The 14,011-nt window shown below is 41.0% G+C and overlaps 1 protein-coding gene across 13 annotated transcripts in view; it reads right to left on the reverse strand.

Moving 5' to 3' along the window:
• The window catches only part of KANK1 (KN motif and ankyrin repeat domains 1), a 191,245-nt gene that overhangs the window by 7,159 nt on the left and 170,075 nt on the right, over positions 1–14,011 (reverse strand). For 11 of the 13 annotated variants that reach the window (XM_025202958.1, XM_025202966.1, XM_025202959.1 and 8 more), the window contains 6 exons: positions 12,461–12,569; positions 10,785–11,009; positions 7,682–7,769; positions 5,266–5,485; positions 1,156–1,298; positions 351–551 (listed from right to left, as the gene is read on the reverse strand). In XM_025202958.1, the coding sequence (XP_025058743.1) occupies positions 351–551; positions 1,156–1,298; positions 5,266–5,485; positions 7,682–7,769; positions 10,785–11,009; positions 12,461–12,569 (986 nt within the window). Of the gene's footprint in view, positions 1–350; positions 552–1,155; positions 1,333–5,265; positions 5,486–7,681; positions 7,770–10,784; positions 11,010–12,460; positions 12,570–14,011 lie in introns of those variants that run through there. The other 2 variants (XM_025202969.1, XM_025202970.1) reach the window with 2 other exon arrangements.

Below are 14,011 nucleotides of genomic sequence, written 5' to 3' on the forward strand. Positions count from 1 at the left end.
GGTTTGGGGGAGACCTTGTTTCCCCTAGCGCCCCCCGGGATAACAAGGAATAACGGCCACAAGTTGTTGGACAGTAGGTTTAGATTAGACATCCGTAGGAACTACTTCACAGTCAGGGCGGCTAGGATCTGGAACCAACTTCCAAGGGAAGTGGGGCTGGCTCCTACCCTGGGGGTCTTTAAGAAGCGGCTTGATGCCTACCTGGCTGGGGTCATTTGAGCCCAGTTTTCTTCCTGCCCAGGCAGGGGGTTGGACCTGAAGATCTGCAAGGTCCCTTCCGACCCTACTTCTATGATTCTATGATATTATCTAATGAAAAAATAAAGCAAGCATCTGGAAACGCAACTCACGTTGTCCTCCAGGGTGCCATTACAGCCAGGCTGAGCCAGCAAGAGTTTCACTATTTCCACATGCCCATGCTCACTCGCACACATTAAGGCAGTAGAGCCCTCATCATCTTGGATATTGACATCTGCACCGCAGGCCAAGAGAGCTTTAACCATGTCTATCCGTCCATGACTTACTGCCAGCATCAGCGCAGTTTGGCCAGCCTGTGCAGAAAATTGCAGAAAAAAAGAATCGGTGAGAAAGTATACAGTTTTACTTTAAGTTCTTTGGGACAAGAGCTACCTGTACTGTATGACAAAGTACCTAGTTGAGGCCTCAGAATATACAAATGTACATCTCACACACACACACACACACACACACACACACACACTGGTATTTAGAAAAAAAATCCTGTTTTAAGTTGGTAAAATAATTTTTACATGATAGCTCTGAAGATACATTGGAATTACAGTACAGTATTTCACTTCAAGTAAGTGATAAGTATAGATGACTTAAAAAAATAATTCCTTCCCAAGTTCAGTTTGGGTTTTCAACATAGTGCCCAAAATTTTAAAAAGAAGGGCAGCTGAGACAACTGAAAAAAGTCCTTATTTAACGTGCAAATGTTTTTCTATGGCTCCACTTAGTAAACAGGAACCAAAAGCACATGCAGATGTCAAAAGGCAGTAACTGGCCGATACTACAAGTGCAAACTCCGCAGCGATGGAAAGTCGCATCTGCTCTCCAACCTCAATAAAAGCAACTTTACATGAAATGTACAAAGCCAAATGAGTTTGAATGGTATCCAAGTATGACAGTACTGACCTGACTGGCTTTAGCATTGACATCTCCACAGCCAAAAAGCTCTTCCACTATTCTCATGTCTTTCTCTGCTTCCACAGCTGCAAGAGCAGCGAGCATGATGGGGGTATACCCAGCCTTGTTCTGATGATTTACGTTGCAGACATCTGCAGAGGAATGAGATAATTTCTCTGGAAAAAGCTGGAATCAAAAAAGCAGCAATTGTACTAATGAACTGAATAAACTGTTATTAGAATGGCCTAGCAGTTACACATAATGAAAGTAATTCACAAAAAGAAAAGCTGAGGGAAAAATAAAAAACAATTGGTGCTCTTGAACCAGAGAAGGAAGATCATTCTTTTTCATTTTGCATGTGTGACTTATGAGCCTTAGACAGGACATAAAGCCATTTATTTGTCACTGTTGAGATCTGGCTAATGTTAGAAAAGGGACTAATCTGAAATGTTACAGAAAATATTAGATACAAGAGCTGCCCTTTCCCCAGCTCCTGTGTCGTGTAGCTACTTGTATTGATGCTAACCATTATAAAGCTTCAGAAGTGCTACTTCAGCATGTTTTGGAGTGTTAGAAAAAGGTCTCCAATTAAATGGTGTTTCCATCGAAAAACTATTCGTCTCAGAACAAATACAGTAAAAGTCCTCTGAGGAAGTGCCAGGAACTAAATAGAGCTGTTCTTTTTTTTTCCAACTTAATACGCCAGCCTGTCTTCTACTCCTAAAATGCTGAGGGATTCCAGCAGGGCTTACTAATTTACCGTCCAGGGAGTTTTGGATGTGTGTATCACAGTGTAATTAAAAAATTGGAGCACAGCAGACCAGAGGGAGGGGTTATACAAAGCTCTCAGTAGCATGCTAGAAGTTTAAGTTCCCTGCAGATGTACTGCTCAAAAAGGAGTTCCAGCAACATTTTTAACTTCATTATCAATGCTGCTTTTCTAAACAAAAAGGGCATTTGCAAATAAGCCATGTGAGTACAGAAGGAAGAGACAGACGACAACACGTGAGAAAATGCAAGCCCAGAGGAGAAGCAGTGAATGGGTATGTCCGTACTTCTCATTCATTGTTCCAGACAATGCCAGAATATGCTGTGCTGCTCTGCATATGCTGAAGCAGCATCATTGTGTTGGGGCAGAGTTGCACCAGAGCTAATTAGTGCCGCTGAGAGGCAGAGCCAATTAGCCCACCCACAGTGACACATTAGGGTAGCTACACCACTTCCCTTTTGAGAGGTAGCAAGCATGGATCAGTGTGACGCATTTCAATGTACGGCTGCCTGGCACAGAAAACAGGAGATGGACAAACCCAATTAAACTAACTACAGTTGTTACAGAACCTCAAGCTTACTATCCAAAATCTATTTTCCACTGGTATTACATAATTTCTCCTAAGTCACCAATGGGGCATTCAGCTGAAAGGATCCAGTGGAGAGCTACTTCTTTTACGTTTTTCAAAAAGTAGGAAAGAACTTTACACCTCTAAGTTTCCTTTTGATACAGGTGATGCATGTTACACCTTGCCCGTGCCAGATGAAAAAAAATAAAAAAAATCACTCCTATTTGATTGATCTGCTTCATAATTAATATGTCTAAGAGGAGATGCATTCTCTCTCTGAATCACAACCTCCAAGAGAAATCACGCTATCCTTGCAAACTGGGGATTTTGTACCTGTACACATGCCCGAGTCAATGTTCACTGTTTTGTGCATGTAATGACCATTCAGATAATCAAAGAGGGTCATAAGAACATAAGAACTGCCCTTTACTGGGTCAGATCATCGGTCTATCTTTCCCAGTCTCCTGTATCATACAGTGGCAAAGAGTGGATGATGAAAGGGGGCATGAACTGGGCCTAACCAGGGGTTTTTCCATTCTTCCTCTGTCACTTGCTGCCTCTAGCATTTAAAGTCTAGGAAGTTCCGATTCAGAGGCCGTATCCCTAACACTGTATTCAGATCTATTTAACCTGTTTAACATGACAGACGATTCCTTCTCATGCAGCACTACTCATGGTAGCTTGAGTTTCCAATTGTAGTCACTACACTTAACTGTTGATAGAGGCAGGTCCAGGATTTTCCAGAAGGGGGTATGGGAGAAGCAATCAGTACTGCAGGAGTGACTGCACCCGCTTAAAATCACAGAAAGTTAGGGTTGGAAGGAACCTCAGTAGGTCATCTAGCCCAACCCCTGCTCAAGGCAGGACCATCCTCAACTAGATCATTCCAGCCAAAGCTTTGTCCAGCTGGGTTTTGAAAACTTCCAAGGATGGAGCTTCCACAATCTTTCCGGGTAACCTGTTCCAGTGTTTTACTACCCTCCTAGTAAGAAAATTCTTCCTAATATCTAATTTAAACTTCCCTTGCTGCAACTTGAGACTGTTGCTCTTTGTTCTGTCATATACCACCACTGAGAACAGTCTAGCTCCCTTCCTCCCAGCCTCCTTTCCTGCACCCTCCCACCTCTCCTACACCAGTGCAGGCACTGAGAGAACCTCTAAGGACTTTTTATAGTCCTTAAAGCAAGTGAAAAATCCCCTCCTCCCTTCTCCTCGGTGCTCAGAAGCACATCCCTTCCCCTCCAGCTGCTGTTTTTTCTGATATCCTGGGAGAAGGGGAACGCTCCAGAGCTGCTTCTGCCTTCCCCAACCAGGCTGTGGATCCAAGGTGGGGAAGATGTGCCTCTGAGCACCAAGGGAAAGGGAGGGGGAGGGTTCACCTACTTCAGTGACTGGAAAAACGTCCCTGAAACCTCCCACTGTGCACTCCAATCCAAAATGGGGTGCACCTGGGCCACTGCACCCCTTTTGAGTTCAGCCTTGGATACAAATATATCATCGATTGCAAACTAAAGCAGCAGTAACTGACAACATGACAACTACGTGCTCAAGCTACCTGGAGGTATTCAGGGAGTCAACCAAGGTTTTTCCTGCCACATTTTAGAGCTTGCATGAGAACTCATTCTGTCACATTTTACTGTGGACTGGACATTTCACATTCCCCTGCAGTGACTCTCTGCTCTGATGTGGGCAATGTTCAAACCAGCCTACAATACTTGAAGCATTGCTTTCCCAACAAGGAAATCTGTGCTTCTGCAAAAGATTGTTAGCTTATGTTTAAGAGAGTTCCATATTTCAACTGGCATTTCCATACTTTTCTTCTTATTACTATTAATTAATAAGTATTTGCCTAGTGCCTTTCATCTGGGAACCTCAAGCCATCTTGTTTATACTTCACAAACACCTTTCTGAAGGTATTAGAATAATTTTACAGGGATAGATTCTGGGCTGTTCCTCCCGAGGCTGGAGGAACAGCTGCTAGACCAAAAGGAGTGGAGGGAGCAAAGGGGACTTCAAGACTCTGCTGATACTATTCATATTCTACCTGGGACCAAGTCTAATGTAGAGAAACATTACCTGTGCTGCCCAGAGGCTGAGTAGCAGTCTGGGGCAGGTGTTACTGAAATCTCCTTCTTACCAGTTCTCCATCTCCTCACATGCTATGGCCCCACCAGCCTCTGGTTGCCCAGGAGCATTCCCACCCTGCTCAGGTCCAAAGAGAGGCTTCCCATGCCTGGTGCAGGACCTATTCAGTCTCTATTTGCTGTTAGCCACTACATGCTGATCTAAGGTATGACCCAAATCAGACCCAAAGTGAGTAGGTTAGCTACATGGTCTGCAATGTAATCCAACAATTTAGATTCCAACTGCCTGCCCCAACCTTAAGAACACACTGCCAATTTTTTAACAATTTCATTAAGAACCAGCATTCCCCAAACCAAGACTGGAGTCCCTTATTTTGTGCCCTTACAGGGATTGGCAGCCTTTTTAGCAACAGTGGACTGAATTAACACAGGGTGGTCTAAGCCAGGTCTTACTACTTACAACCCAGCCACCATTATTTTTGCCACTGATTGCTGTTGCCATCTCTGCTTGGTAATCTGGATAGAATATCTTCATGGGCTGAATCTGACCTTTTGGCCATCAGTTGCTGACTCCTGACCTAATATAGTAGAGTAAAAATGCATTTTACTGGAGGAATTGCAATCCCAGAACTCTGGACCAGCTGGGCAGGATGTTACCTGTAAGGAACACCAAAGAATACTTAAAATAGTCAACCTACTTGCATCCAAAAGCAGCTTTACAATTTCAAAGTTAGAGTGTGACACGCTGTAATGGAGAGCTGTGTTCCCATTTCCATCTGCCATATTGATTATGTGTCTGAGAACAGTGGAAGACACCTCTCGAAAAGCAGCGATGTAGTCTCCAACCATTTCAGGAACAGCTAACTTCTGACTTGATACACGGAACCATTCATGTTGGATGGTATTTAAACAAAATCTCTGCCGAAAACAAAACGAAGATTTATAGATGGACGTTCTATTTAAAGGGTTTTTCTCCCACAAATTGACAGGGCAGGACACCAAGCCATTTTTAAGTCAGATATGGGTAGAAAGTATTTCACTAAAAAACCCAAGAAAAACATGTAATCTTGCCCTCCTGATCTCCTTTAAAAATCCAGGTTTCTGAGTTTTATCTAATTCACCTAATTTTCAGGAAATTTGCTGGTGGATCTTTGACAGCACTAAATTTACCATAGGGCTAGCACCAGACATCACAGGCAGTCAAGTGTTGGTGGCCATAAGCAGAGTTTGGATAGCAATGCTTTCCTTTCATATTTAACTAGATTTACATGTTACTTTTTCTTTAAATTAAGATTCCTACACTGACAGCAGTGAAAACTATTAGTTGTACCCCACCCCTGCAACCCAACCCAACTGGTACTGTGGCTTCCTTGAACTGCTGCATTCAAATCCTAACACAGTATTCATTCACCCTGCTCCCTTTAATACCAGTCAGAGGCATTTTCTGATCAAGAAATCCAGGAGCATTCTGCAGTACATTTACCAAATGCATTTAGGCCCTTATGCTGCATGAAACCCTGCTGGCCTTATGTGCTGCTCTTGCATAGAGGGGGCTGCTACACATCTGCAAAAGCCTGGGTCAGGGGATCTTGTTACAGGATCAGGGTCAGATACTGTAAATTTCTCAAAGGAGAAAGGATGTTTTCCTTCATGTCGTGAAGTACAGTGTCAGCACTTGTGAAATAAAACAGGGTGTTAACTGCATCAGGAACTGTGCCCTGTTTGTGGTTAGTACAACATCCGGCACATTGTAAGTACTGCCAGAGAGAAACAAATCATAACACAGAATACCTTTAAAAAAGTTACAAAATATTTTGATGCGAGAAAGCATTATGTACCAACATTTTTATTTACAAAATACCAAAATCATTTTGAATCAGAGCCAAGCATTTTATATGTTGGTGCCTATATTTAGACACAAAAGTTTGTTTTCAGGCATCTTACTAAAAGCAGCTCCCACTGATGCAAATACAAGCTACTGGAGAAACATCAGGTTTCTCACACAGATGACTAACTTTAGGTGATCATGTTTAAACAATTTTGGTCACGGTCCATTTCCACCTCAGAGAAAAAGAGAACTGGAGTCGAGCAGACTGGAATTCCCAGCTACAAAAGCCTATTTATGCTGGTACATCATTTTACAAGTTCAAATTACCTTGGGCAAAAATAAGTGCCCAATCATTACATTTCTGACAATTAGCTCTGTGAAGCTTGAACATTTGTTTTATTATTGGAAAAATACTCTTTGAGGGTAGGACTGATATAAGACTAGAATCTACATCTCATACCTATGTTAACGAGAGAATCTGGCCCAGATCACAATTAAATATAGATTAAGTTATAGTCTGTGGGCGTATGGAACTCCTGAAAATCAAAGGAAGCTGCTGCAGCTCACCATTACTGGGAGTAAGGCCTTTGATTACTGTACTCACATCTCCTTTCATTTCAAGGAGTTACACATACATTAATCTGCATTCATTTACTTTCAGAAGGTCCTCACAAAATACCTGGAGAAGACAAAATGCGTGCAGTTTCTGACAGGTAGTTTTTTTAAATCAATATTATCAAAGCAGCCTCCAACTACTGGTTTGGATAACATGATGAATATCTGCACAATGAACAAGATGGAAATACCACACATTTCTATGTTTGGAAAGAGGCAGAGCCCATTCCACATGAAAGTATACTCTGTACTTCTGTAATAAACAGGAATGCAAACTCCCAGCACCTTATATTTTCCCATACGAGCTTTGTGCACCACCCCGAGACATACTCATATCCAAGCTTGCCAGCCATTTAAAAACACACCACTTACTGAACTATAAGGGGAACACACAGATGCAATGAAACTACAATTTTCTGTGCATGTCTTCTAGGCAAGCATATTTTGAGAATAGTGAAGTTTGGGTGGGTTGGCTAACAAAAGTCTCTGGATGTGAGTCTGAAAAATAATATTCAAAAGCAAACACCAGAAAGACTACCATCCTGACCAACTATTCTGGTTACAATCCCAAGAAACAAAATATGACCCTTTTGTATCTTGCTCAAGCCAGAAGATGTTAAATAAGTCCAGAACAGTCAGGGAGCATTTTCTTGGTACTGGTCTGGGCTTACCATATCTTTGGTGGCCATGGCCTTGGAGTCATCTATGTTCTTTTTGAGCAGATTACATGCAGACAACATCTTTTCACTCAGTTCATACCTGAAGAGCAAAACCAAAATAAGGGATATTTAAATTAGTTCCTTTTAGTTAAAATATAGCAACAGCTCTACCTTTTGCACTTTCATAGAGGAGTAAATGCCTCTTGCACTGCCACAACTACTAAGTTCTGGCAGCAGCTGCTAATGAAACTCCTTGTATTATGAACCAAAAAAACCCAAAAACAGGCTGCAGCAGAGAACAGAAATATGCTTCCCCAGATGTAGTGTTAAAATAGGGCAATATTTTACTTGCGAGATCTAGGCCCACCAGTGTAAAACTATTATTAACCATCTGTTAATATTAACAATCTGTACCACCTAAATTACAGTCTGTACTATAATTGTTATGGCACAGAAATTTAAAAAGGGAAATCATTGGCTTCCTTAAAGGAAAGGAAACTAATGAGTGAGAACTGGTATAAACTGTGGCTCCTAGCCAGGTCTTATTGTACCCCATATGCCAGAAATCTCTCTCTCATCTTGCTCACCATGTCATTCCACCAAAATCCTGTAACTTTTCTCAGTCTTTCCCTTCCATTCCTCATCCTTTTATACTGTCCCTAAATTTTAAACACAAATTGAAATCCAAAGATCTCAATAACATGGATTTCAATTTGTATTTAAAATGTGTTGGTCTGAGACAGCCTCTGTTACAGGGGAAGCAGAACATATGCTAGTGTGTGGCAAGTAGCCTATATTTTTGGCTGGTCAGAGATCTGTGTCCATTTAAAGGAAAAAAATCTTTCAAACACTAAGATAAGAGTCATTACTGCAATGGGAGTCTCAGCTTTTCAAAGACAGCAGTTTTGGTAGCATTAGTGGTTCATGGGAAATCAGATTATATATATTTATAAAACAGCATACATTTTGGTTACCCACTTGCATCCTGTACCTGAATAGCATCCACAAACCAGACAGTCCAGCCCAGTAATAACAGGCTTCTCTCATCTACTTCACTATAGTAATCCCTTCTGCCCTGTTCACATTTTACCAGCCCTTGATGCCATAAGTTTATATTTGATTCTAATTTTTTTTTGAGAAGACACCTGTCACTTTTGTTCCATCTATAAAATGTTTAGCTGAACTGTGAGGCAATTTTAATAAAAAAAGAGAAGATTTTAAAAGTGCCCAAATGCATATTAATAAACTCTTAATTATTTACGAATGATGAATCACATTTATTTGATATGGATAACTGCACGTAGATTTTATCATTAAATTTTAACTGATAATGACCTACCCACAGATGAATAACTCTTACCTTTCCTCCTTTACTTATATATAAGTATTAAGCACCTATATAATTTAATTAGTGCACTCTTAGCTAACATTATAGTAAACCCTGTGTATTCAATATACATTTTGCTGCAGTTCATAATTATATCCTAATTATATCCTTTCTTACTCTCAGAGCATTTGCTACACATGTATCAGTAAACATGCACCACAGCATGGTGTGCCATGTACAAAAAGGGTACGCATTGCCTTTAAAATGCTACCTTTGGCCCTCCATCACCTTTTAGGATAGCAGCTTGTTAGTAGTATCCTTTATTATGCATGAGGGAAATTTAATTTACATGGTATGGAACATGGCCCACCCAATATAGCATACTACCTCTAGCATAAGAGCCTGAGGTTTCACTGGCAGTCCAAAGTTCAAGACTAGGGTACACATTCAGTATTGATTCTCATTCATTCCAACAAAAGTAGTTTGTTGCCCTGCAGGGCATAGTACAAGTTACATCTGTTTGTTCAGTCTTTTGTCTAATGTGTTGCTTATTAAAAGATTTTATACAGATCTATTATAAAGATATTACATTAAAAAATTGTATTAAGAATTGTTTTTAATTTTACGAGTGTGCTGGTTATAAAATGCTTTTTGTCAGCTGACAGTTTCAAATTGGTTCATGGGGCCAGCACGTTTATGAGATCATTAAATTCAGTCATTTAAAAAAAATTGTAATAAAATAAAAGCCTTAGTCTGTCTGTCTGTAATGCTCCGGGCCCTTGCAGCCAATCAACACATGCCCTCTCAGCAGCACATGTGCAGTTGGCCCGGAGCATTACAGACAGGGTGAGGGAGCTGCTGCATCATCCTCCCCCCCGCCACCCCCAACAAAAGCTGTCAGGGAGGGGGAGGTGGCCGGGAAGAGGGGAGGAAGAGAGGGGAGCAGGAAAGGCAAGGGGGTGGTGGGGGAGTGTTTAGTGGCAGCTCCCTGCCCGCTGCTGCCTGGCCCTGACAATAGCTGGCAGAGAGGGGAAAGTGGTGGGGAGGGAGGGAGGAGAGGTGGGGCATGTTGCATGCCAATGGGTGTCAGCAACCATGCAAGCTCCCCTAACCCATTCCTGGGATCCAGGGACAGAGCAGGGTGGAGCAGTGGGGTGGGGGAGGGTGGTGCACGGGGCTGCACCAGGAGCAGTGAGGGGTGGCCTACAGGGCTGGACGCTGGGGGTGGGAGAGGACATGGGGGTGGGGGGTGGAGGTGGCAGCACCATAGGGTGCTGATGCTCTGTCCTCACCCCCCAACCCTGGTCATTCATGATGGGCAATTTGCTAGTATAATAATAGAAGTGGCTAGAAATGATAGCACTCCAATATATTCCTAATGCTCACAAAGGCCCATTTTACTGTAACATTCCTTCTTTTCTGGCACTGAAGATTACCATGCTTAATACATTTTAGTAAGAGTGTGGAGATAAATTGGGAGAAGTATAGCATTTATATATGGGGATCCAACTAACAGGGTACAGTATTTAAAGAGTTTAATGAAGAACAGTGAATAATCAGCTTTCACAATGAGGCACACACTGAGTAAGTGTAAATTACAGTTTATAAATGGTATTCTCTAGTGATTCAGTGACAGAAGTGGATAACACACAAGTCTGTTTTTGTGCTTTCTAAAACACAACAAAGTGTGCAAAAGAGAATTAAAAGAACCACTCTATGCAACTTTTATTTTCCTACTATAGATTACATGGAGAATGTATAGAACAATTCAATAAGGAAATAAGATACCTCTCTCTGGTTTCCAATTTTTCAGGCTCATTCTCTTGAACCTGAGACTCCTCTTCCACCTGGACAGAACAGCTATCTTCGATGTTAATCTTAGAATGCCCTTCTTCCATATTAGGTAGGCTGGATCCTTCCTCTTTGTGGGAATACTCATTGCCTTCACACTCATCATCAGATTCTGAAGAACTCTCTTCTGAACTAGACTCATCACTTGATGTGGTTTCATATCTAGAGGACAATTAGAATGAGTAAAAATGTTCCATTAAAGATTTTATTCAGTAATGCTTCTAACAGGGGTGCTTAAGCATTAGAACAGATTATCTGGAGGTTGTAGCATCTGAGAGCAGGTTGCGCAAACATTTATCAGAAATTACTTAGATGGGGATGACACTGGCTACAGCAGGGGGTTGGACTAGATCTCTTGAGGTCCCTTAGGGGTTATTTTCAATTTCTAGTGAAGATGGAAAAATACTTGCAAAATACTTTGAAGGGTAAGAATCATTCCTATTTTACACATCCACAGTACATGCTTAACATTAAGAACATGCTTATGTGACTGGCTGAACAGATAGCTTCCTTGGAATCAAGGCCCTACCATAAAAAGTAAACACACAAACAATATTTAATCATATTTTGGTGTCTTAATTGGCCAGAATTCCCAGTAACCTGAAAAATTGAAAGTATACAAACTGTAATAAGTAGTTTTGTACCTGATTATTGGGTAATAGTTTTTAATTTGACAGAATGGATCAGCCAGTTAGTTTACCTAATCAATAAACTCTTTGAAAGATTTTTTCTCCCCTCCCATCAAATATCAAAAAATGGTAGAGTACTTAAGAGTTAATTCTTCACTTCATTCTTGTGCTCTCTGTAATAATGTGACCACTGCATACACAATCTCACAATTTACATTGCAATACAATTTGTGAGGAAACAAGAACACAAGGGGAAAAAAAGAAAAAAAAGTATTCAATACTGAGAAGATGCTGAAGAGTTCCTATCCCCTCAGATACTGCCTTAGCCATGACAGTGAGGCAAACTGTTTATGCTTCAAGCTCAATGCTTGCCTTGGTTAAGTAGGGAAAAGAATTGGAAGTAAGGCTGCCTACTAACCCCCCCCAACCAAACAAACACTTTTTCCATTAGCAACAAGACTGAAATGGCTACCTCATTAAAGGTTCTTTTTTCATTCATAATTTGAGGTAACATTCTGGAAAAAAAACCCCCAAAAATAATATTTAAAGGCAGAGGAATTACTTTAAAACTGAAATTTGTTTTTCACAGTTAAGGTATTTACTCAGTGTTTATCTCATTTTAGATCATTAAAAATAGACAAATCAGTTTCTGGTCAATTTAATTTTTGTGATTGCAGGTGCTGAGTACAATGCTACTATATTTTGACTGCAAATGCTCTCTGAAAGTTGTATTTGCTTTTTAAAAAGTCTATTGACTTCAGAAATGTTCCCAGTGCTTGCTTGTTTAAGTTTGGAAAGAGCTTTCTATCCTTCACTTTAGTTTGAGACCAAATGAAACAAACTTTCATTAGCACACAGACACAAACACACACAGAGGCTTGTTAATACCAACTAAAATCCATTCTGGCTTTGTTCTGGGGAAGGGAAAGAAAGGTTTTGATTACTTCAATAATTAGATATTTTCCAAGATAAGGCTTCTCTTACCCTCCATTTATACCAACAAATTGCAGGTTCTTTTTTGTGCCATTTGAATCTTTTTTCCCATCCCTTTTCTTCATGATGGATTTCAATGTACTTTCATTGTTTGTACACACTGTTGAAGAGAGTGTTAAAATGCATGCATCAGTACAATTTTTTAATTACATCTGGGTATAGCTGCTCATATTAGTTCACATTAAAAAGAACTGCCCTTTTTCACTTGTAGACTTAAGGTGAATATGTGTTCCTCCTATATACAAAGTCACTGATACATTAAGTAAGTTGCAAATAAACTACTGTTGAGCATACACTGGAAATACAAAAAATTACCTAGAAAAGCAGTTCCACAAATAGAATATGTAATCCTGAGGTGATTTTAGGGTATAAAAGAAGTAGGATTTTATAGCACACGAGCTGCTTTACAGTAACTGCTCATGTGCATCCCCTTACCTAATAGTAAATGGTACCCCTGGTAACCTAGCCTACCCCTCTTTCATGAACCAATTTCACTGTTTAGCACAAGGTAAGCGTATGCTCAGAAGCAGTTCTCATGGAGTAGGTGACATAAGGTAAAGCTCCCCACCTTTTGCAATGCTGTAAAATGCTCCTAAATCTGTCCCCAGTTTGCTTGATGGCAACCTAGGACAGATATTATGCTTTTCTTGCTTGTCTTGGTTTTCTAAGCAATGCAGCTAGTTAATTTAGTCCATCAGGAAAACCCTAATTTCTTGCTGTGCTGGCACTGACATTCCCATTTGCTGGCACAGCACGACTGCTATGTGCAGAAAACACACTTAACAGATATTCATTTAGCAGATTGGCTGAAATAAATGTTATAAGTTTATTTCAATGAATACAGGAGACCCTCACCATTCGCGGGGGATATGTTCCAGAGATCCCTGTGAATGGCAAAATCCGTGAATATGCCATGAACAGAGCGTGCCCCCAGCAGATGAGTGGGTATGGGTGCGCTGGCGGTGGCGGGAGCTTGCCGGCAGCAAGCGCGGAGCTCCCGCAGATGCTGCCAGTGCTGTAACGGTGTCATCGCACTGCCAGCGGGGAGAGAGCATGGGTTGGCGCAGCACCGCTAATATTCAAACCCACGAATGCCAAACCCACGAATAGCAGACGTTTCCTGTATTAAACTAACCTGCTGACTTAAACACTTTACACATTAAGATCCCTGCATGCACCAAACACAAGTTTTATGGCTTGTTGTGATGTACAAGCTACAATCATCTCATTAGATTTTGTTTGTTAAGCCACTAACAAACAGTAATTAACTATTTCATATAACACAGTAACCTGCCATATAGTTTCATAGTAGCTAGGGTCAGGAGGAATGCTGGGTTCACAAGACCCCAGACAGGTGATCATCCAACCTCCTCTTGAATTTGCCCAAGGTAGGGGTGAGGACCACTTCCCTGGGAAGTTGGTTCCAGATTTTGGCCACCCTAACTGTAAAATATTGCCTTCTGATCTCTAACCTAAACCTATTCTCCATCAGCTTATTACCATTGCTCCTTGTCACCTCAAGTGGTGCTGGGAAGAAAAGAG

This window comes from Alligator sinensis, unplaced genomic scaffold, assembly GCF_000455745.1.
Source record: "Alligator sinensis unplaced genomic scaffold, ASM45574v1 scaffold308_1, whole genome shotgun sequence".
Lineage (NCBI taxonomy): Eukaryota > Metazoa > Chordata > Crocodylia > Alligatoridae > Alligator > Alligator sinensis.